The following is a 25,314-nucleotide window of genomic DNA, read 5'->3' on the forward strand; positions in this document are numbered from 1 at the left end:
TTTCTTTCATTGCTTTTGGTGTCATGCCTAAGAAATTGTTGCCTCATCCAAGGTCATGAAGATTTATTTATATGTATGCTTTAAGAGTTTTATAGTTTTAGTTCTTACAGTTAAGTCTTTAAACTATTCAGATTTAATTGTTATATATGGTGTGAGATAGAAATCCAACTTCATTCTTGTGCATGTGGATATCCAGTTGTGCCAGTAGCATTGGTTGAAAAGATTAATCTATCCTCATTGAATTTTCCCAGTACTCTTACTGAAAATCAATGTACTGCAAATGTAAGGGCTTCTTGAGTACTGGGATTCTCAGTTCGATTCTATATATATATATAGAAATCTCCTATGCCAACACCACACTGTCTTGATTACTGTAGCTTTGCAGTCAGTTTTGAAATCAGGACGGGTGAGTTCTCTCCAACTGCTTATTGGTAATTCACTTCATCACCAAAAAATGTGATCATGTGCCCAAAATATGTGCATATTTATAAACAGGATAGCTATTTTGTGTATAAGATAGGCATACTAGTACACCAAATTGTATATAACATGAAGCATACTAAAAAACTACATTTAAAATGATGGGATAAATAATATTTTATAATGATATTGAATATTATTTTATAGAAAATTGGCAAATAACATCTTCATTTTTGTTAGATTTTTTTGCAAACTTATAAGAAGATGTTATGTATTTTAAGTTTTGAAAAATGGCATCAAACTTCCCCCACCATGTATAGTATTAACAAATAGAATAATGTTTAAAGACTATATTGTTATTTCATCTATATCAACTTCTGCTTTGTATGTATTTTAATAGATATATTAGTACAGTAGCTCATATATATTTTTAGCATGGTTTTATCATTCAGTGTTATGGTTATAACTTGAATCTGTGTGATATATAACTGTTATTTACTTTCAATCTTTTCAGTACTTTATTTTATAACATAACTTACTAAACCATTTGACTTGTTTCTCATTTATTATTATTACAAAAATCACTGCTTTGTGAACATTTTTGTATATGTCTCCTGGTGCATATATGCAAGAATTTTACTAGGGAATATACCTGCATGTGGGACCATTGGGTCATATGTTCTGTGCATCTTCAGCTTTACTAAATACTATTAACAATTTTCCAAGGTGGCTCTACCAGTTTACACTCCCACAAGGAGTATGTGAGAATTCTCATCACTTCAAATCCTTCCTCATTTCTTTTGGAAGAGTAAAAACGTTTATTTAATAGATGGGACTAAGCTCTGTCTAATTGATTAATACTTTTAAGAAAAAAATGATAAAGTTATTCTTTTAATCAAGACAGTGTAGCTAAAATGGTTTAAGGTTCCAGATTTTTAAAGAAAAATTGAGTATATGTGCAGACTATTAAAATCTTTTCTCTCAATAGGAGGTTAAAAGCTACCAAGTCTAGAAAAATCTACTTTTTAATTGTTTATTACTTAAACATTTATTTCCTCCCACCCTCCTTTAGTCCCAGGTGCTGTTCCCACTGAATCCATACAAGGAAGTACCTTTGAAGAGAAGATATTTCTTCAGTGGAGAGAACCAACTCAAACATATGGTGTAATCACTTTATATGAGGTAGTATATATGTTTGTTAGTAATTTTTAATTAGAAATACTCATGACAATGTAGGCTATCTAGTATTTAAAAATGCATACTTACATAATATATTTTAAGAAGTTTAATGCTTTCAGTAGTTATAATGGTTGTTATATAGAAGAAAATTGTAAAAATAAGTTTTTGAATTATATATAATTTGAGGATTTAGCTTTACAATGAGTTGAACCTTTCCAGATTATATGTTATTATATGTTAAGAGACAGCATTACATTTAAAAATTATCTTCATTAAAAACAATAAGTATTTTGAAACATGCATTGATTATAAGACAAACACAGAATTCTATTCTTGCTTAGCTATTAAATATTTTACCACTGAATTATAGAAGGACACTGATTATCCAGTTAGCAAAGTCAATAAATATTGTCTCAGGGCTAACAATAGAATAATATCTTTTGGTTTCTTAGTATTACCAAAACATCCTTTCGACTTCTGTGACATAGTTTTGTCTACTGAGGCATATCAAATGGTTGAATGATAGATAGCAGGGAAGAATTTGATGAATTGTTCAAGGAAAAAAGTAACGGCAATAACAGGGTGGCATTCATCATCACATCTGTGCAAGCATCATTTCACTATGCCTATTGTCATAGAAACAAGCAGGTGTTTTTTTTAAGCTAGCATTTATTTGAATGCAAATTCAACAAAATTATATGTTGTAAAGTTTCTAAAAATCGTGGCAAATTCTCATATGGAATCTCTGCTTGAATACCTTTCAGAACTACTGACAAAAGCCTGTAAAGATGAGCTGTCAGATAGTGATCACCAGTAAACCCCTTCCCTGACCCAACTAGCCTCACATTTATGTTTCCTTATAATTTTTGAAAATTGGTATTGAAACACACACAAAAATTAATTCAAAGCTAAGAGAAGAAAGATAAAAGAAAAAAGTTGATTTTTGTACTGTTATTGATGCTGTTCGTTGGCTGCTTCATTATAAAAGAATTGAATATTATGAAAATGCATGGCTCAGCTTTTATAGAGCTAAGTGTTATAAACAAATCAAACAAGTTCATATTATTTTTTCTCAGTGATGAGAATCTTTTAGTTTTTATTTTTGGCCCCATTGCCATTTTTAGGTCTCAGTTTTGGGGATTCTTACCTAGTAACAGGATTTTAAACTAGGAAACATGCAATCTTTGAAATCAACTTTAATTTCCAAGCCATAAGTTCACCTGTCCTAAAAGCCACATGTTGCTATCTAGACAGACAGAAAATATTTAATAGAGTCTTTTTTTTAATCCCACAAGAGATATATCTCTGTGTTGTAAGTCACTTTAACATGAAAACAATGGGAATAATAATTCAAAGGAAAAACCCATTAGTCTCTCTGATTCTGCAGCCAGGACAACCCAGTTGAACACTGATCTAAATACTACTACAATGGGGATGCATGAATGTGTCATAAATCAGGGTTTTAAAACTCAGATATGTGTAAGTAGAACAGATTGGTTCAGTTTTGTAGGGACCAAAGGGGAAATACATGATCCAGGCCGAAGTGATTAAATACAAGCTTTCTGGCCAACGAATCTTTCTCCCTTTCCTATGTTTTCTACAAGTAGGAAGGAAGGGAGTCCCCAGCTCCCTCGAGGTAGGTCTTAGGTGGAGTCTCAGGAGGAGCTCTTCTTGAGCTGAAATGCACCTGTGAGCTACGATTCACCCAGCCTATGCCAGAGTTTACAACAGGCACATACAGCTTCCTCCCAGAGCTGAAGATACATGTTGAACCAGACTCAGTCCCTCTCTGGAGAATCACAGACTTCTGAGACAAAATCATGCTAAGGAAATCAAACACTTGCCCCCAAAGAAGCAGCGACCATGGCAACATTGTTTTCTGTCATGGAGTCACATTTGAACACTGGTAAAAACCAGAAGGTGAGATAAATTGCCATGGTTGGAAAAAAGTTTAGTAACCAATGACACAGGTGTTTCTTTAAGGAAGGCAGCACACAGGATAATTTTTTGAAGGAAAGAATAAAGCACAGATGGAATATTGTTGATGTTTGTATTAGGCCGTTCTTGCTTGGCTATAAAGAAATGCCAGAGGCTTGGTAACTTATAAAGAAAGGAGGTTTAATTGGCTCATGCTTCTGCGGACTGTACAAGCATGGCACTTGCATCTGCTCCGGGCGAGGGACTCAGGAACCTTACGAATGTGGCAGAGGGTGAAGGGCAGCAGGCGCGTCACATGGCCAGAGCAGGAGCAAGAGAGAGCAAAGTGGGGGGTGCCACACTCTCCTGTGAACTCGGAGCAAGAATTCACTCATCACCAAGGGGGTGGCCCAAAGCCATTCATGAAGGTTCTGCCCCGTGACCCAAACACCTCCAACATTGGGAATCTCATTTCAACATGAAATTTGAAGGGGACAAACATCCAGACCATATCAGTGCTGGAAATGAATATGCTGTAGGTTTAGGTTATTCTCAGTTCTCTCTTTGCTTATTATGAAAGATACACAAAAGCATTAATGATCAAAAACGGCTGACAGCATTGTTTTTTCCAGGAGTTATGGCAGTTCACAGCCTTACATCATTCTTCTGGTTTTCTTCCTTGCTTTCTCCTTTACACTCCTCTAACTCCATTCTCAGCCTTCCAGTGCTAGCCTTGCCTCTCTGACCTCCTTGTCTTCGTTCTGGCTCAAGTCCTTCTCATACGTTACCCTCCACCTCAGTCATTTAATTTTGCCAGTCATCTTCCTACAACCTAGGTCTGATCATTACACCTTTACTCAATAGCTATCAAAATCTCTTATTTTGTCCAGTTGTCAATTTAATACTGCCCTCTGAAAGAATACTTTTAAGTGCAGAAGTATTCAAAATAAAATACCCTTGCTTCCAAATTTTACTTTTCAAATGTAACTACTATTAACAGCTAGATACATGTCCTTCTAAAATTTTACAAGGTAGAAACTGTAGTGCAAATTCATGAATGAATATAAAATGGATGCAGTTTAATAAATGTTATCAAACTCAGCATTTTATTACAAGAAAAAAATGCCATATGAGACTCCCACCTCACATCATACAAAAATAAACACCAGATTCATGATCTAAACACAAAAGTTTAGAAGAACCTTCTAAGAAAAAGGTAGGAAGACATTTTTGTTCTATATTTTTCTAAGCTTGATATAAAACTCAGCAGTCATTAAAAATAAAGATTGACAGATATGGTTATATAAAATGTAAACTTCTGAATGATGAAAGATACCATGAAGGAGGTCTCAGTACAAAGAGAAGACTTGGAGAGATTATTTTCAGCACTTACAGCAGTCAACAGGCTGGTGGCTATAATATACAGAGACCTGCTACGTAGTAATAAGAAAAAAACAAAACACTCTATTAGGAAATAAAATGGACAAAGACACTTTAAAAAAAAATTCACCCAGCATGTAAGTATATGGTAAAGTACCTACCCAACCTTACTAATGATTAAGAAATGGAGTATTACAAGTGCTAATCAGGGATGTGGAGAAATGTGTACATGCATAGTCTGTTGATGGGAACATACATTTTGCAGTCTTTTTTTGTAGGCAATTAGGGAGAATCTATCAAAATTTAAATATAGCATGCCAAACCTATTTCTAGAAGTTTATTAGTAATACTCCCCAATGTACAGGGATATTTGTCCAAGTATTTTCATTGTACCCTACTAACTTTACATATCTCTAGTGAGTAAATACCAGACTCCTGGTCATGAGACTAACACATGGATTTTTCTAAAAGCTTTAGTATATCTAAGATATTGGAAAAAGACAAAAGTAGAAAAGGTACTGTTCCTTTTCTATTGAAGTAACTGCCCCATCAGCAACCAACTATAGAAAGAATGAAATGTGTTCCAAACTTGGGGACTCAATGTTTGAGTGTGTGACTAGAGTATCAAGTGCAGTTTTCGTTGGGCACTTAATCAAGTATTAAATATTAAGTATATAAATATGGTCTAGATTTGCCAGCTGATTGGGACATTCAGGAGTCTAGAGTTGAAGACACCTTAATATCCTGAGCCTGGATAACTGGGTTGTTAGTCACCATCAGCTGAGACAGGTGGTTATGTAGAGGGAATGAGAATTTAGGGGCCATGTTAAGAAGTTTGTTTTCAATACTCAAGGGCTTCTGATCCAACCCAAATCTATATTTATAATGCCATCTCCTACTGTTTTTCTTCTGGAACTCAATGAGCCATGTATGTGAAATTGTCTTTTCTCCAAGAGCCCTCTGAGCCATTGCACACCCTGCTTTTGCTTAGATTCATTCTGCCTGTGCCATCCCATCGCTCTCCTCCTATAGCAGCTCTGCCTATCTTTCAGTATTTTATTCAAGTTCTTTACTTTTCCTTGAAGTATCCTATGTCCTTTCCTCCCATAAAATCAGATTTAATTATTCATTCCTTTGTTTTCTCAGAATAATTGCCTAAACCTCAATTAGAGGATGGTGTTTTATGCTGGCTGGAACTACCATCAACTCACACTCTAGAAGATTTTATTCCCCTCTTCTATAACATGCAAGTCAAAGATTGCATGTTATTCTATCTTGGTTACCCATGAATCTCTCAGTTTAGAATTTGAGGCTTTAAGTAGAGAAGGAGAAGATAATTTTGGAAGATTTCAGGCACTACCTGCAAATCAGAAATCATCCGATAGAAGAACAGTTTACTCCATCTCACCCAAATCTAACCCTCACACATGATGTTGAGATCTCAGTTTGCTTTTGACCTGGCACATCCCATAAAATTACGTACATCCAATACTGCAGCAGTAGCATTTTTTTACAGCGGCTTCATTACAGTTTCCTGGACCTTCAGCCAGAGACAGAGTACAAGTACAGGATCTTCCAGACTTCCTTCTTGTAGTTTCCTGCTGTACTGAAGTACTTAATAGGCACTTAATAAACATGTATTGAATGAACAAGTGAAAAAGTAAATGCTGAAACCATATGGACATTTGAGTTTGAGCGTGGGGGTATATTTTGGTGCCCTTTAGAGCAGCTGCTGAGGTTGGCGAATGTCTACCATAAGCTCTGTGGCAGGCAGTGGGGTTGTACCGTTAAGAGTGCCCCTGCTGCTGAGAAGCTTTTCTCATTCTGATATTCAGACTCCAGGGCTCTGTGGATGGGTCTGAGATGGGGAAACCCATCACCTTTGTGACATTTGGTGGACATATACATGCCCAACATATTTGTTTGTTAGGGGTGAGGGAGAGGATCTGTAATTTTTAGGAGTGCGTGAATTAGTGTATACATGTGTATTTTAGAGGTAGGAAAGAGAAGGTGTCTAATTTTTACCAAATTGTCAAAGGGCTAGGACTGGAAGCCAGCTAAGAACCCCAGTGTTATTTTGCAGCCACAAGGCTTTCAGCAAGTCCAAGCCCATCAGCCCTGCTAGAACAACGAGTCCCTTAGTAAAGCGTTTGCTTGATAGTCTCTGCGGTGGAGCAAAGATCCCACTTGTCTGAGGGTTTACATGAACGCATGCACACACCTGCTCTCCCCAGGAGTAGTTTTAGGAAAATAGATACTGAGTGCCAAATATTTACTGATCACAATGGGATCAGGAAAAGAATAAGACATCAGTCACTCCTCAGAAAGATACAATTACATGAAATGTTCCAATTCCTCTGACATATTTAAATCATGATTTAAGATCAAAGAAGAGATTTCACAGTACTCCACGATTCATTGCCCAGTGAATTGTATGAACAGTCACAACACAGGCATTCAGTGGATCTAGTGATTGTTAGGCCAGGTTTAGGAAGGCTTTACAGATACACAGAATGGAAACTCTGGATTGGGACATGGATGGGTACTTTTTTTGTCCCAGTCTCATCTTTGGAAACCAACCCTCCCTCCCTCCCTCCTTTTCTCCCTCCTTTTCTCCCTCCTTCTCTCCCTCCCACCCTCCTTCCCTCCCTCCCTTTCTCTCTGCTTTTTTTTCATTTGGTTTCTGTGACAGCTTTCTCTCCTTTGGCTCTCTTCCTGCATTTCTGGTTCTTCTGTTGGCTTCTCCTCCTCTATCCTGTATTAAATACCTACATTCATTAGGGAGTGGTACCAGGCTCCCTTCTTTTTTTGTCTAAACTTCCTTCCCTAGTGACAACCTCCATTCCAGAATTGAATATCATCTCAATGTTCATCACCCCCAGTCTTCACTTCCAGCCCAGTCCTCTCAAATCACAGCTTCATGTTATACATGTGTGTCCACCTGACTGCCGTGGGCATTTCCAACTTAATATGTCCACCTGTCTGTAAATTTCCCCTCATATGTTCCATTCTTTTTGATACATGGGACCGTCTTCTGATCAAGCCCAAAACGGAACCTATCCTTTATTCCATCCTCTTTTTTTTTATATCCAGTCCTTCACTGAGTTCTGTCCATTTTATCTCTAAAAGATGCCAATTGTTTTCATCTCTTGCTGTCTGTACCAGGCCCACCTTATTCCAAGCCCCTGTGTTTTCTCCCTTGTGCTGTAGCTCTAGGCCCTGGACTCTGCTGTACTTCCTAGTGCCCTCCCTACTACCTCAATTGCCCCACCAATCAAATCAACCTTCCACCTGCAGTCAAGGTGAACTCTTTATAAGGGAAATTAGATCATTTTATTTTCATGCTTAAAAACGTTCAAGGGCTCCCTGTTGTATGTATCCAAACTTTTTATCTTGGGGTGCAAAGCACTGTACAGTATGGTCCTACCCGCTTCTCAAGCCCCCAAGGAAGCACACCGACCTCCTTTCTGTTCATATACTGTGCCCACTCACTCCCTCTTCACTGCCTTAGTTCCTACTGTTCTTCCCCAAACTCTCAGCATGACTGACTCCTTGGGAAAGTTCAAATCTCTTCAGCTTAACTGACATCTCAGTGGGCCCTTCCCCAGCCACTCTAAGTGGCTGCGTAATAACCTCTCTCCCCTGACAATTCTCCTTATTTTAGCACCCTATTCGTTTCTTCCATGGAACTTGGTGTTTTGAAAGTATTCATTTACTTACTGTATGTCTCCCCAGCTCCATCCCACCCTGTCCAGATTCTCAGTTATCTGAAACAGGGCGTGTATTTACCTGCTGGCCATGGTGCTTGCAGAGTGTCAGCGTTCAATTAATGTTTGAATGAAGTAATTGAATCTGAATAGGTAGAGAACATGGAAACAGAGCTAACTGTCTCATGTTCCAGGCAGGTGAAAGTTTACGAGTAAAAGCAATGTCAGAAAAGCCCCATTAGTGTTTGTAGGGCAGTTAGTCTTTATCCTCTGACCAGAACAGAAAGGAATATAATGGTGTAGTATCACAGATTCAGAAGTAAGTTTGGAGAAGGTGAGAGCAAAACTAAGGAGTTTGGGCTTTCTCTCGTATGCATTTATATTTCATTAAGGTTTCTAGACAGGCAATAAAGTGAATGAGAACACTAAGCTAGCCCCGGTGGGCAGTGTCAGTCCTCATTTTAATTATACTCTGTCATAGTTGTTGTATCGCTTCTCCCCTTCTCCTACCAGACTGATACCTCCTTGAGAGAAGGTGCGATTCCTAAAGCACCATGCAAGCCCCCAGCTCAGAACACAGTGCTTGGCACATGAGAGGGGCTCAATGAATATGTTTTAAATGTACGGGTGAATTAGTGAGTAAACATTGGGAAGCAATTATGCATTCATAGAGGTTTAGCTCCGTGTCCTCCGAACTGCCTTATTCCCTGGAGGTATCCGAATGGAGGACCAAGTAATCACACAGCGGATACATCGCTGACGTCCTTCGCTCAGCCACTGGGGGGTAGATTGGCTTTGTCTCTTCTTGACTTCCTTAAACTTGTAGAGGAAGTCTGTTAGAGGGTTAACAACAGATATTCTGCATGACTCCAATAGTGTTATGCACTGCAGTGATTAATATATACAGCAAACAGTTTTCTTGCTAAAGCTTAGTTGATTCAATCTAAATATTCTTTCAGAGAGGTCTTCTTAATTGTAATGACATGGTATAAATATAAGAAGAAAGAATGTCAATTATCACTTCGTATAATAACAGTGTTAGTGTTCATGCACATAAATTACAAGTAAGTTTACCTATTTAAAAGCAAGAAAAGTGCTCAGTTTTGCAATTTAAAACTTTTGAATATGCCACATTTTAAAATTATGTCATTACAACCAGTAGAAGTTAGTGATCACGACTAAAGTGCATGTTCTTGAATAGCTGATGAACTACTCATAGTGAAATTCTTTAAAATATCATTTGAAAGGGTAGGATTTAAAGGCACCTATGTTATATTTATTTTCAAACACTTCAGACTCATCCAACATGCTTTGAGTATCTGTTATGTAGCTAATATCATGAAAACTTCTAGAACTGCACTGTCTCGTATGGCAGCTACTAATCACACATGGCAATTTAAATTCAAAATCAGTTCCTCAGTCTCACTAACCACATTTCAAATGCCCAGTAGCCAGATGTGGCTAGTGGCTACATTTCCATCATTTCAGAAAGTTCTATTGGAAGACATTGCTCTAAAGAAAAATTAATATGACCCATAATGATCACTCTATTTGTAGCATCAGGAATGACTGGAATCTGTCTAGGATTCCAGTCATTGGAGCAGATATCCTTGCCCACATTGATGAAAACACTTCAGTGCCCTCATTCCCAATAGATAATAATCCTAACTCAAATTATGTCCACTAGATTAAAGATGAGGCCTTATCCTTGTCAGTATCTTATCTGTTTGAGCTAGTTGTATATTTTCTTATTTTGTTCTAAACCCATTGTAATGTAGTTTTACAAAATGACATTTTGAAAGCAAACAACTTCAAAGCATTAGCTTAACCCCGAACTCATCCTGTATATTCTAATCTACTGGCTTAAGTTCCCCTGTCTATAAAAGTAATAACTCAACAGCTTTGGCGGAGTTCCTTCATCCCTTCACTGGATTCAGGGTTTCAAGAGTCTGAGTAGAAGCTTATCATAAAGTGTCTGACAGTGCATACATCAGAAGGGTTTATTGGATAAAGATGCAATCTGAGTCCATCTGCTCCAGATATTTTATCACTTTCTCATTCTTTTGCAGATCACCTACAAAGCAGTCAGTTCCTTTGACCCAGAAATAGATTTATCCAATCAGAGTGGAAGAGTTTCAAAACTGGGAAACGAAACCCATTTTCTGTTTTTTGGACTGTATCCGGGGACCACATACTCCTTTACCATCCGAGCTAGCACAGCTAAGGGTTTTGGGCCTCCAGCAACAAACCAGTTCACCACCAAAATATCAGGTACTCTACAGTCGTGAGTTGTGTCTTTTATCAGAAGTAACATTTCTGTCCTTTTTCATTCCCATTGTCAAGTATGCCAAGCTCGCCCACACTAACATTATATCCAAAGGAATACCCCTGGATGCCTGAAGCTCAGACTCATGGCATTAAATGAAGTACTACAAATATTTCTCATTTGAGAGCTTAAGATCCTCACATGTTAGGAAGTGGCTATGGTTTTAGTAGGGCATCTTGGAGGACTTGGGCATGAGGCAGAAGGTTCTGTTGAGACACTCTCATCCCCTTGTCAATCCCAAGTTGCCAGAGCAGTACTGTTGGAAAAATCTCTGTAATGAACCATGAACCATCGGGAGCTCAGCAGAAAGACAGTCAGTCATATGGAGTCTGCTTCCCGAAGGATCAGCTTCGTTGGGACCTCTACCATAAGAAACTTCTGTCCTGAAGAGAGAGGCAAATACATGATGGTACCAGGCACTGAGGGCCTCCAGCTTTTTGCTTTTAGAGACTTAATTATGCCATCTAACAAAAGACGTAATTTGAGAAATATTTCTAGGCATGTTCAACTGTGCAGAAAATGTCTTTGTACTTCAGACTAGAGGAAATTAAGCTGCCATCTGGTATGGGATATACAACAGCAATAAAAAAATTGCATGAGTATTTTTTTCCCATTTTTTCCCCTTTGGGTATGAGTGTGGAAGTGTGGAAGTTTTGGCTTTAACTATTTTGTTTGGGGTGGAGCAGGTGGGGTGGAAGTAGGGAAAGGAGCTAACTCTTGTTATCATCCATGGTTAGGTCAATAATATTTAGCCTGACCTTTATATCTTTTATCTCTCATTCCTTGTTTTATATTAATAAAAGTTATCATTTGGAGTTGAAGGAAAGGAATATTCACAACTAGAGTATTGTAAGTGTTTGGCTAGGTTTTGAGGGAGGGTTTAGAATTTTCTTTTTAAGCAATTATAACTTGGATAATTTTTTATTGTGTAATATTTTATGAGCACAAACTTGACTTGAAATTTAATACATTTGATATTCTGTATATAGAATTAGGTTATAGAAACAGTATGGAGAGTTGGGAAAGAGAAAATAAGTCTTTGGGAAGTTAGAGTAATTAGAGATTAGGAAACTGACACAGATTGAAGAAAATGGGTTGGTAGAAGAAAGACCACTGGACTTGGAATCAAGAAATCTAAGTTCTAGTTATGATTTTGCCAGGCACTTCCTCTCTGATTTTGATCAAATAAATTTACTCCTACATACAAATTAAGATAATATTATCTAGTGCATGAATTTATCATGGGGATTTAAAGATGAAGTAAGTGCCAATATATATACCTCGAAGCATGTTTTAAGAAATTTTTCCCATGTAAGTTACACTACAAAGATTATTGTCATAAGGAGTGTATTTTTTGAATAAAATAATTCATTTTTGCTATTTTTATTAGATAAGAATTCTGATCAATATGGCTGTATTAGTCCGTTCTCACACTGCTAATACCGACATACCCGAGACTGGGTAACTTATAAAGAAAAGAAGTTTAATTTACTCACAGTTCAGCATGGCTGAGGAGACCTCAGGAAACTTACAATCATGGCAGATTGTAATCAGTGGTTTTGACCACTTTCAGCATGCCAAGTTCAAATAATTTTATTGAAAATCAAGCAACCTGACATTTTCATTAGCCTATACAGCTCATCAAGAATAAGTATTTGATTTTTATAGTCTTAAAACAGTTACAGTTTACAGGTCCTGTTTTCAATTTTCATGGACCTAAGAGAGGGAACCACTCTTGTTAATTCTATGTTATGAATTGGAGTTAATTTTTAAGAGAATTGAAATAAATTTTAATGCTGAGATGATTCAATAAATGGAACTCAGAAGTAACCCATATCTGTTATAAACAAATCTTTTTGTATATGTAAGACAATTTTAAAAACTGTATTTGCAAGAAACGACCTCTAGCTTTCTCATCAGGAGTCTCTACCTGTGGGCTGTGAAAATATGGTATGCCCTCCCACATCACAGCTCCGTGTAATGATTTGTCTTGTCCGTAATTACTGAAGAGCTCTGTTGCTATCATAATAAGACTTAACAGTCTAGAGAAGGAAGATGCTGGAAACTGGCCTTAGAAATAGGATTTACATTGGGAGGAGAACTAACATTTGTAGAATTATATTTGCCTGTCTCTCTGTTCTCTCTTTGAATTACAATAATAAACGTAGAGGGTAGTTTCCCCCATTTTGAGATATATAAAAGCTCTTATGCTAGTTAAAACAAAACACAGCAAAAAGTCAAACCCAAGCCTTTCTTACTTCAGTTCCTATGTATTTTCCACTGTCATGCTTTTCTAAGAGCCCACAGATTGTCACTAATTAATTCCAACAAATCTCTCTGACTCCCACTGTCCTCTTTAAATCCCCAATGAGTCTCTGGTACATGAAAAACCTTGATTTAGATGGAATAACTGTAAAGTCCAATGATTTTTTTAAATATGCCTTTAGCATAAACAGTTTATTTGAGAATTCATATGTACAGAAAAGTGTACCAATTGTAAGTGTACAGCTCGGTGATTTTTCACAAGCTGTGCTCATTTAGCCAGAATCCAAATCAAGAAACAGAATATTACACCTTACAAGCCCCCTCATACCATCTCCCAACTTCAACTCAAGATCACAGAGGACAGTATGGGCTGCTTTTAGCAGCTGTCCCTGTGATTCTGTGTAGGGAATATATGTGAAGCTTGCTCGTGGTTGTTGATAACTGCAGTGTAAAGTAAATGCACTGTGTTCTTAGTGCTCTTTGTAGAAGAAAGTGGAAACTAAACTGAGAAGATAAACCAGAAATAATGAGTCTCCCATTCTATGCCTTTTTCCCCAGCACCCTCTATGCCAGCTTATGAACTTGAGACACCTTTGAATCAAACTGACAATACCGTGACAGTCATGCTGAAACCTGCCCACAGCAGAGGAGCACCTGTCAGGTACGGAACAGAGGGGTGGGCCGGCTCTAGAGAGAAGAAAACTAAATCAAGTTGATTAATTCCTCCAATGTGTTTTCTAGGGATTAGCTGCAAATCTCAGCCAGCATGTAAATCCATATCTTTATTAGTTCTAATTAAAAGTAATGACTGAGGAAAATGAAAGGGCTTTGATGTAAGGTGATCAAGTATTGTTTAAAGGGTTTTATTCTGATGCAAGTGAGTTGTTCTTTTGAAGATAAGGAACAAAGCACTAGTCTGTTGAGGAGGTAGTTTTAAATTAAAACGTGACTGCTTGATGCAATTTGGTTACCCAAGGGCAGATGACATTTTTGTTCTCAGCTCTGTTCTTTGAATGGATGTTTGGATTTTTTCATTTGTGTGTTTACTTTGGGTTTTATGTCATTTAATTTTTAGTAAATTGGCTAATTTCTCAAAAGAATATGGGATGTATAGTTGTTGTTTTTTTTTTAAAAAAAACAACAGATTATTGGAAAGAACATTGTGAAGTCTTTATCTGAACAGATTAGAGTTAATTACCAGCATCTAGGCCCGCATCTCATTCCATGATGATTTATATAACTAAGCAATTATAAAGTGTAACTTTTACAGTGACTGAATAAAATAAATTTATTATTTCCAAGACAGAGCAAAGGATGCCTGAATAGCTCTGGAGTATCAACTTGTCATAAACTCATTAATCTACATAAGTGAAATTTCTACTTGATTCGGAGGGATTTAAATATTTTCCCTTTGTATTATTGGAATAGTTTCCCTTCAGAGTCATCTATTACTTTGAATACAGTACTTGGAAGAAACATTTACATTGACAATTAAGGCATTATAGGGTTTATTTTCATGTTCCTTTTGTAGAATTTGATTTCATTAATCTTTTGACACCTAGCTATATTTGATCATGTTTTCACTGCAGTATCATAAGGCAATCAGATAGATTTCTTTCTATTCAGTAAAATATATATGGAGGTTTTGGTTCATAAAGTCATAAGTAAAACCAGAATAGTATTAGTTTTTAGTGAAGTCAGATTAGGGAAGAGTCACAGAAATTTTTATTTGAAAAATCTCCAAAATGTTTAAAACAATTTTTAGTTTATACTGTAGAATAATGCAACACAGTAGCTCATATAAGGTTTTATGCTTGCTGTTCATAGATGCAGTTTGTGAGAATACTATGAAATATATAAAAGCTCTATTCCAAATTGGAGATAGTGTTACTGCTACATTTCGAGTGATGTGCTTGACACTGCCCAGGCCCTCTGGGTTGATTCCTGTGGGTGGCACTGAAAGGTTGCACTAATCCAATGGACCCAAGGCATGCATTAGATGCTATCCAAGACTCAAGTGTACCCATGGCCATGGGTCAGTCTTTTTTGACTTTAAAAGCTGAAATTTATTAAATGAAAATGTATGCTCTGACCATGGCCTTGGGAGTGTCATTTGTTTCTGACCCACTTAACAGTTGCTCAGACTCAGCAATAAAGGGTCATTGGGACAGCACTCAATATTTTACTGCAAAGCATCATGATCATGTGAATAGTTAAGAGTTCACTCAGCTTCAATGTCTCCAAACTGAAGGAAGCTGAAAGCTTAATCATTTTTCAAAAACAGCCAGTTTTCCCATGGTACTTGTTCTTATATAGATACCTTTTGTACATTTTCTATACTTGTATCTTACTTTCAAACTGTTTCAGTTGGATTTTCGTTCACATCTTTGTATAGATCTTTCCAAGACCAAGTTTTGTTGGTTTGTTTGTTTTTGAGATGGAGTCTCACTCTAGTTGCCCAGGCTGGAATGCAGTGGCCTTATCTCAGCTCACTGCAGCCTCTGCCTCCCAGGTTCAAGTGATTTCTTCTGTCTCAGCCTCCCAAGTAGCTGGGATTACAGACGTGCTACCGCGCCCAGCTAATTTTTGTATTTTTAGTAGATACAGGGTTTCATCATGTTGACCAGGCTGGTCTTGAACTCCTGACCCCAGGTGATCTGCCCTTCTTGGCCTCCCAAAGTGCTGGGATTACAGGCGTGAGCCACCATGCCTGGCCAAGACTAAATTTTAAAATAATTGCTCTTTGGGCAATATACCTGCACCCCTTCCCTAGTCCTCTTCCCTAGTCTTTACAAGGTGCCAGGCACACTCCAAACTACTGTTCCTATTTCTAGTATATGCCTCACTAAGACATTATTTTGTTGTTGCTTACTTTTACACAGGTCTAGTTGTTTTTCAGAGACTTTGGGACCTTACTAATAGTTCTTGGTCTCCTCAGGCTTCCTATTCTTACATCTATAAAAATACAGATCCAAATGCTTGTCAGAGTCCAAAATACATAACTTTCACTGCAGACCTTACATCATTTCATCACTTTGTGTTGCCTCACCCTCTTTTATAGTTGTCATAACATCCTAGTTTCCAAGTTCAACACTGCTGTGCTTTTAAGAAGAGTCATGTCAGTATTGGTGAATATGCTCCTTGAATTTGCCAGGGACACTTTGCATCCAGTCTCTAATACCTTCTTCCCCTGTTAGCATCTTGAAATTAATAAATATATCCATGTTCATTATTCAAATATGTAATCTTAGAATCATGATCAATCCTTAAGGGACATCATTCAGTATGCATTATGGGGAAACCTGCTGTAGACATCATCTTTATTGGAAGGATGCCTATCTTAAATGGGTAAATTGTGTTGGCACAAATTTGAGAGAGGAAATTATTTCAACCTCACCTGTTAAAAAGATTTTTTTTTTTTTTTTTTTCAGAAAAGTGAATGTTGTCTTCAAGGGATTCATTATATAGGACAACTTAATTGGACTGATTATCTGTAGAATAGATGGAAGACCAATATAGCGAGAAAGACTAGGTTGGGGAAAAAATGTGTATAGTACCCTCTAACTAAATAGGGCATGTTAAAATTCTCAATTTCATGTAATGTTTAGACAAATAAGAACTCTGATTACGGAATCATATGGACCTAAATATAAAGCCATAATTTAAATTAAAACATTTGAACATATCTGGAAATCTGCAAAATGCACATGTAATCAAACTGCAGTACAAGAAAGCTTTTCCCAAATGATAAGATAAATACTAGAAGGAGGAGGGAAATGGAAGCGAACATCTGTTTGCTTTCCTGGATTTTGCACAGTATCGTGTGTTCAAAAATACTGTCATTGTGTGATTTCCAAAACCCATTTTTTTCAATTGGTTTGATTTTTTTCTTTAACCCATATTCATTGATGTTGAAAATTCAGTCGAATTTCGTTTACGCACTTCACTAAGTAAGGTGGTCATGTATTGATTTCCCTACAAACACTCAGCTTGGTTCATGTAGATTCTTGAAATTGCACTAAACTCTCAATGTAAATGACTGTTGTCTTTTTATTGATCGACACATCAGCTCTGTCACATAAAATTATTTAAATCCTAATGGCCAAGAAGAACACAATTCCATCATTCCAGCCAGTAAACTAGCACGTAGGAGAGAATTTTAATGTCTGTTCATGGATTCAAAGTTTTTTCATTAATAAGATACGGAAAAGTGTAATTTTCTTTCATTTGTTTATTTATTCTTTTTTTGAGACAGGTTTTCACTCTGTTGCCCAGGCTAGAGTACAGTGGTGCAATTGTAGCTCACTGCAGTCTTGACCTTCTGAGGCTGAAGCGATCCCCCTGCCTCAGCCTCCAGAGTAGGTATTAGAGACAGGATGCACAGTGCCCCGGCAAATTCAAGGAGCATATTCACCAATACTGACATGACCCTTCCTAAAAGCACAGCAGTGTTCAATTTGGAAAGCAGGGCACCTCAAATGTGGAACTGAAGCCAGAGAGAGATTATTATTGTTAATGAAAGTCTGTCCCAGCACTTTGGGAGGCAAAGGTGGGAGGATCGCTTGAGGCCAGGAGTTTGAGACCAGCCTGGGCAATGTAGCAAGACCCTGTCTCTACAAAAAAGAAAACTAAAAAACAAAAACAAACAAAAAACATAGCTGAGCATGGTTATGTGCCTGTAGTCCCAACCTAGGCATGGTTGTGTGTGACTGTACTCAGGAGGCTGAGGCTGGAGGATTGCTTGAACACAGGAGTTCAAGATCAGCCTGGACAACATAGAAAGGCCCAACATAGAGAGACCCTCTACCAAAAAAATTTTTTTTAAGAAAGACAGGAGATAATCATGCATTTTTGTTTTAAAACGTTTCTCAGAAATTATGGTTGTTGGCATACAAATGGTTATGGTTTAGTAGTTCAAGATTATGAAGCATAAAGCATGTTTTTTTTTTTCTCAAGCAGCAGCAACCCATTTGTTTATCTCACTGTCTGTAAATCCAAGGAAAGAGATGTTCAGTCCATTAACACTAACTTCTAGACATCCCATTCTCTTCTCCACGCAAGGAGCCTTTGAGCATGCCAACCTCACGGGGTTCTTGTGAAGACTAAATGAGGTGATATTATTTAACACTTCAAACCATGCTTTGCACATACTCAACACTATGTAAGTGCTTACTCTTGCCTTAGCAGTAGTTCGCATTACACGTTTCTATTCATAAGACCAGCCCTGGTCCGCCAGCATTTCCTTTGTCTCATTTTATTCAAATCTGATATCATGAAAAATCTAATTTTACATGAAAAATATAATTATTTCCTCTATCAACAGAATCATAAATAGAATTCATATAAATTCGGATTTCCCTGATGAATCTTAAATTTGATTGCATGGAGCTACCTGTTTATTTGTGCATTTGCAAGTTTTCAGGAATTGATCTTATAAATAATTAGCAAACTCCCCTGACCCCAAATCTATATAATAACTCAGAAAAAAAAATGGATGTGTTTCCCTATTGATCCCTGAATCATTATGTGATTGTGGTTATTATCAGCTTAACTGAATAAACCTAGCCATAAAGCAAACAAAACGGTCTTCTGTTTATAACCACTCTAAAAGGAAATAAACACTTGGCAACATAGTAAATTTCACAATATGGCATGGGTATGAAGAACCAGTGAGATGTATTACTTATGTAATTCAACAAAGTCTAATGTTCTAGTCACCCTTTAAGTATATGAATCTCCTTCCACTTTATTTAAAAAAAGATATTTGTGATTTACATGCCATTTTATAATAATTCAGTCCTTATAATTATGTTAGAATTCACTCCCCAGATTCAAGAATTTGTTCTTTTAATCAGAATAGGTTTGTTCAGGAGTTTGATCCTGGCTTAGAGGAGCCAGCTAAATTCTATTATTTATTCAAAAAATTTATCCCTTTATAGTATTTTCCTGCTGGAATGACAATATTATTTTGAGAAACAAAAAACTTACAGTGTAAAACCTTGCAATGCAAAGTTTACCTTAAGATATAAATATCCTGGCCAGGCGCAGTGGCCCATGACTGTAATTCTAACACTTGGGGAGGCCAAGGTGGGAGGATTGCTTGAGCTCAGGAGGTCAAGGCAGCAGTGAGCTGTGATTATGCACTCCAACTTGGGCAGCTGAGCCAGACCCTGTCTCAAAAAAAAACAAAAGATATAAATGTTTTGTAATATAAATTTTAAAGTGGCTTTATTTTAACCTATTATAGCCTATTATAAATCAATATAGGGGCTAGACATGGTGGTTCATACCTGTAATCCCAGCACTTTGGGAGGCCGAGGTTGGAGGATTGCTTGAGCCTAGGAGTGCAAGACTTGCCTGGGCAACAAATCGAGACCCTATCTCAATTATAATTAAATTTTAAAATTTTAAAACAAAATAAAAATAAAATGAATCAATATATGGTTTCCAGATCTAAATAATGCTTACTCTAAATTAATTAGAAACTACTGAATCCATCAATAATTAATACGATTATTGCCCCTAAAATACAAGATCATGTCAAGTGTCGCACATAGCCTTTTACACAGAATTTTTCATTCTTCCTTTGGCAAATGTTAAGGAGGAAACTTCTAATATTGAAATAATCACTCACTTTATATATCACATAAATTATGGGCCTAATTTTTAAAATGAGTGCATGACATAGGGAAAGGACACATTTTGGAATTAGATAAACATAGTTTCAAATCCAGGCTCTCTCCACGTGTAGTTATGCCACTGTTAAAAATTCCATCTTAACATCTCTGTGCCTGGGCTTGCCTGTCTTTCCACAGCAAGGATAATACCCCTTATATCTTACAGCTGTGCTAGGATTGCATTTGTTAATACTCATGAGGTTCCCAGCACAAGGTGGTGCTAAGCATTGGGGATATGGAGGAGGCTGCTATGGGCTCTCTCCTCCAGGGGCTGGCAATGTAGATGGGAAAGAGAGCAACATGGAATCTAGTGTCCTGTAGTAAGTAGGGATGACTATGGGAACAAGTGGCCTGACCAGGGAGTGGTCAGTACAGGGAAGAGCCAGCTAAGACTTCAGAGAGGAGGTAACCCTGGGGCCAAGTAGCTGAATCTTGACAGACAGCTGTTGTTCAGAGCATCTATGTGATGTGGAGTATGTTGCCGGGGAGGTTAGATATGTGGCAAGGAATAAAAAATGAGAGCAACAGGTTGGCTCCATGAAGACAGGGAGGACTGAGTTTGGCCTGATCTGAGAATGAGAAGTGTGTCATAATCAGAGAGGGGTGGGATGGGAGAAGAAGCAAGGGAGATAGAGGATAAATTAGATGACCTTGTACTCCATACCAATGAATAGCCATTCAAGGGATTCAGGTCAGGGAAAAAAATGTAAGGAAGAGCTGCAGCAGCAACGGAGGACGGGTTAGAGGGCGTGGGGCCTCAGAACAAACTAATAGGAGCGGCATAAAGGCTGGAGGATGTGCTGGGCCCAGTTAAGATAGAGCTAACCCTGAGGGCATGGATGAAGGGGGTTTCATAAACGCCAGATGCTGATTTTCATTAGAAATAGGATTTAGAGAAATCAAAAACACTTAGTTGTGGGCAGCAAGCCACCCAGGCACTGAGGCAAGAGGCCGAGGACACAAGCTGTTCCAGTATAATAAAATATAAAACGAGAATAGTTATACTGGATATAGATCTTAGATATGATTATATATGAATATCATTAATCATTAGTTGGTAGTAATTATTACTCTTTGTCCCAATATTATAATAATCCCCGCTCTATAATCATAACCTAGGGAAAACCAGGCCATATAGAGATAGGAGCTGAGGGGACATAGTGAGGTGTGACCAGAAGACAAGAGTGCGAGCCTTCTGTTATGCCCAGACAGGGCCACCAGAGGGCTCCTTGGTCTAGCGGTGACGCCAGCATCTGGGAAGACGCCCATTGCCAGACGGACCATGGTCTAGCGGTAGCGAAAAGTGTCAAGGAACAACACCCGCTACTTAGCAGACCGGGAAAAAGAGTCTCCTTTTCCCCAGGGGAGTATAGAGAAGACTCTGCTCCTCCACCTCTTGTGGAGGGCCTGACATCAGTCAGGCTTGCCCACAGTTATCTGGAGGCCTAACCGTCTCTCTGCGATGCTGTGCTTCAGTGGTCACACTCTTAGTCCGCCTTCATATTCCATCCTGTACACCTGGCTGTGCCTTCTAGATAGCAGTAGTAAATTAGTGAAAGTACTAATAGTCTCTGATATGTAGAAATAATGGCGTAAGCTGTCTTTCTCTCTGTCTCCTCTCCCTCTCTGCCTCGGCTGCCAGGCAGGGAAGGGCCCCCTGTCCAGTGGACACGTGACCCATGTGACCTTACCTATCATTGGAGATGACTCACATTCTTTACCCTGCCCCTTTTGCTTTGTATCCAATAAATAACAGCGCAGCCAGACATTCAGGGCCACTACCAGTCTCCGCACATTGGTGGTAGTGGTCCCCCGGGCCCAGCTGCCTTTTCTTTTATCTCTTTGTCTTGTGTCTTTATTTCTACACTCTCTCGTCGCCACACATGGGGAGAGACCCACCGACCCTGTGGGGCTGCACCCTACACTTAGTCCTTTTTAGAAGGAAAAAAAGAGAATATATTGATGTTAAAAATACTGTCTGGGGTATTGTTAAAGTGAATACTAGAACACTTGAAATTGAAAAACTAGCTAGCAATGACTTTCCAATAATTCACTGGAAATCACTAATTATATAAATATTTTTAAACCCCAATTTTCATAAGCAGTAAAAAATTGTTCTTAGTATCTCTTGTTTGGAAGAACTTCTGGATCTTTCTTTTGTTGCTTCTCCTACCTTCCTTATATTGCACCCTAACCCCTTTGCTGTGAGCCTGTGTGCATCAATTTTGTGACCATGACTGTACGTGTTGGGGTATGACCATGATGCCTACTCAATGGATGTGTGGGTGGCACCTCTGGTTACTAAAAGCTAGTGTGAAATGCTTCTCTCGGCTTCAGAAGGCATGCCAGCAGCACACTTAGTGGGTGATTGTGGCTCATTCTTGGCTATGGCTGGGGAAAACCTAAGTTTTTTATACTGCTTTGCTATCCCCAAAAGAATCCATGGCTGTCTCTGAAAAGGCAAATATTTGAGTTGCACCTACAGACTCCATGAAAACTCTCCAATGTCCTTCACAGTGGAGGCCACACCTTGTACATTCCTGGAGGCGAGGGCTGGGTTGTGTTATGTGTTCCCCTCTTATTGACCAGCTGCACAGAAGCCATTCGGCAGGAAGAAGGGAGACATTAAAGTCTACTTCATTTTCCATTGACCGTACAGAAAGTTACATGCTTTTTCTTTTCCCTCACCTAGATAGACCATCATTAAATGTTAATAGTGGAATAAATTAGAAATAGTTTCAATTACAAACTCAGAGCACTAAAAGATTGCAAATGGCTGCACTGAACAATATATTACTTTACGAATTGTAAAGCTGCTCTGCCATTTGTTCTCGGGAACTCTTGGGTCTTCTTAATCAGTTATTGATTTAGGGAGTTTAAGGGATGAACTTCTAGAGGTGTTCCAAGCTAAGGCTGATAACCTTTCCTGGAGAGGATCTTGGAAATTTTGAGAAAGATTAACTCATTTGACTATAGATGCCTCACTTTCACATATGTGAAATGTGAGGAAAGGTTACAAATTCTAAGAGGTTGATAAAGTCATGTGTGACCACTAAGCCAGTATGCTTCTTAGAGCACTAGACTTTTAGAACTGAGGACCAACTCAGAGGCCCTGACCACATTCCTCATGTTACATTTCTGCTTCATCCTATTTTGGTGGTGGGGAGAGGGATGAGGGCACAGATACAGAAGGAATTATGTTTTACATCATTCTCTTCAGCAGAGCATTTTATCAATCAGCACTTATAAGTATACACATTGTAACTATTTATTATAAGAACACCAGGGTACACAGAAGTGCTGATATGCCTTCTATTTCCTCAATAACTATTGTTTGTTAAGTATATTATATTACACTTGTGAGGCTTACCTGTATTTCGTTGCAACTTAATTAAATTAATATTCAGCTCTTCAATCAGATAGCAGAAAGATTAGGGAGTGGTTTTGGTGTTTTTTCCCATATAATCATGTCCCTTTTGACATGTATGTATGGCCCAGTTCTATCTCATCTCTACTTCTACCTGCTAAGTGTTTTCCTGTCCTGTATCAACGTATTTTCCACTCAATGAGAAGTAGTAAGAGCTCTGTCCAGTTATTAGTACCTGGTTAAAATCCTGGCCCTTCATAGCATTGAAAAGTGTTGTAGGAAATGTTAGGATTGACACTTGGCTACTGTTCAGTTATTCTTCGTTCATTCACCAAATATCTACTGAACACTTATTATCTTCAAGTCATTGTGCTAGGGTTGTGATAAAAGCTGTCTAGAAAAGTACAGGGTACTCTAAGAGTATATGACAGAAGAATGAAATCTCAACAGGAGAATCAGGAATGTCTTACTGAGAATGTGTTACTTAAACTGAAACCTGAGGAGGAGGTAGTTAGATAGGTTCACCAAGTAGGAGAGCAATCAGTAGAAAAGCCTAAGATACGAGAAGTTAAAGAGACCTAAACAGTGGTCATCCTAGTCAATAAAATTAAAAACACACAAGGTTTGACCATCACTCAGGAGCATTAATTAGATTTACGTGCAATTGTGCACAGCATAAGGACATTTCATTCAACAGACTGCGTGTACAGCAGTGGTCCTGAAAGATTATAATACTGTCTTTCATTGCACCTTTTCTACATTTACTTTAGGTTTACAGATATTTCCCACGTTTTACAGTTGCCTAGAGTATTCAGTAGAGTCACATCCATATAGCTCTGTAGCGTAGGAGCAATAGGCTCTACCATACAGCCTAGGGGTGTAGTAGGCTGTACCATCTAGGGTTTTATAAGTGCACCCTATGATGTTTGCACAAAGATGGAATGGCCTAATGAGGCACTTCTTAGAATATATCCCCATCATTAAGTGACTCATGACCATATTTAATGTTGAGAGTGTGCATTTCTCTAGGCTAAACGTTATGTAAAACATATAAAAATGTAATCAGAAATGCGAAATCATTTGATCACAAAATGATTTTAATAATTTAGTTTTTGAATATCATGCGATACCTGTAACCTAATTAAGAGTGCAATAAATGTTTATTGAATGAACCTCATCTTTTTCTTGCCAGCAGGAGTAATTATCACCTGAAACATTTATTACAGATAAGAAGACCCTAGACCTTCGTTTAACTAGTGGGACATATCAGGAACAAGTGGAGTTTTAAATTATATTTTCATCCCTAAATAAAAGTTAAATATCATGAACCTTTCATAGAATGCAGAACTATAAAAGAACACCCTGCCTTTACCTTTGAAGCAATCTTTTTTTAAAAAATAAGAAGAGTAATTGAGAAAGATTGCTTCAAATAAGCCATTGCTATAAATTCAGACCCAATCAGGAAGGTCACTCCAATTTGCAGGCTTATACTGACTCCTGCAAAAACTTGTCTTCTCACCTCTTGGGGACAGTAATGACACCCCCTCCCCTCCTTTTCACTTTACCTTCCATCCCCCACAATCACTGTCTTAGTTCATATTTGTCTTTCTCAGATCTCCAATCCCCGTTCCACCCTGTGGCTGCAGGGTCTTTCCTCCCAGCTTAATAACCCATCAGTGTCTCCCTATTGCCCTCAGCATAAATCCAGACTTCCTCTAATGGGGAAGCCTCTGGCTTCTACTCACTTCCTGGGGCAGCCTCTATTCCACCTGTAAATATATGCCTGAGAATATCCTGGGTGGTTCCATGCCATTTTGTGGGTTTATTTTGCAGCTGATGTTTCTTTCATGGAATCTTCTCTCTTTTTTCTTCCCTCTGTCCTGCCTGCACACACACACACACAGTCTCTCCACAGTCTCTTTCTCTCTCTCTCTCTCTTTCTCTCACTTATTTCCACTCCCCTCCCAGCTATGGCCCAGATGTCACCTCCTTGGAGAGCCCACCCTGGCCCCCTGCCCATCTGTGTCCTGCAGCTCTCCCAGAGAGCTGAGCCCTAGATTAACTGCACTGACTGGT

General features: G+C 38.2%; 1 protein-coding gene across 10 annotated transcripts in view; it reads left to right on the top strand.

Moving 5' to 3' along the window:
• The window catches only part of PTPRM (protein tyrosine phosphatase receptor type M), an 840,314-nt gene that overhangs the window by 497,908 nt on the left and 317,092 nt on the right, over positions 1 to 25,314 (top strand). For all 10 annotated transcript variants that reach the window (XM_058438632.1, XM_058438634.1, XM_058438633.1 and 7 more), the window contains 3 exons: positions 1,493 to 1,602; positions 10,673 to 10,874; positions 13,753 to 13,855. In XM_058438632.1, coding sequence (XP_058294615.1) covers positions 1,493 to 1,602; positions 10,673 to 10,874; positions 13,753 to 13,855 — 415 coding nt within the window. The remainder of the gene's footprint in view (positions 1 to 1,492; positions 1,603 to 10,672; positions 10,875 to 13,752; positions 13,856 to 25,314) is intronic.

Source organism: Hylobates moloch, unplaced genomic scaffold, assembly GCF_009828535.3.
Source record: "Hylobates moloch isolate HMO894 unplaced genomic scaffold, HMol_V3 SCAFFOLD_5, whole genome shotgun sequence".
Classification (NCBI taxonomy): domain Eukaryota; kingdom Metazoa; phylum Chordata; class Mammalia; order Primates; family Hylobatidae; genus Hylobates; species Hylobates moloch.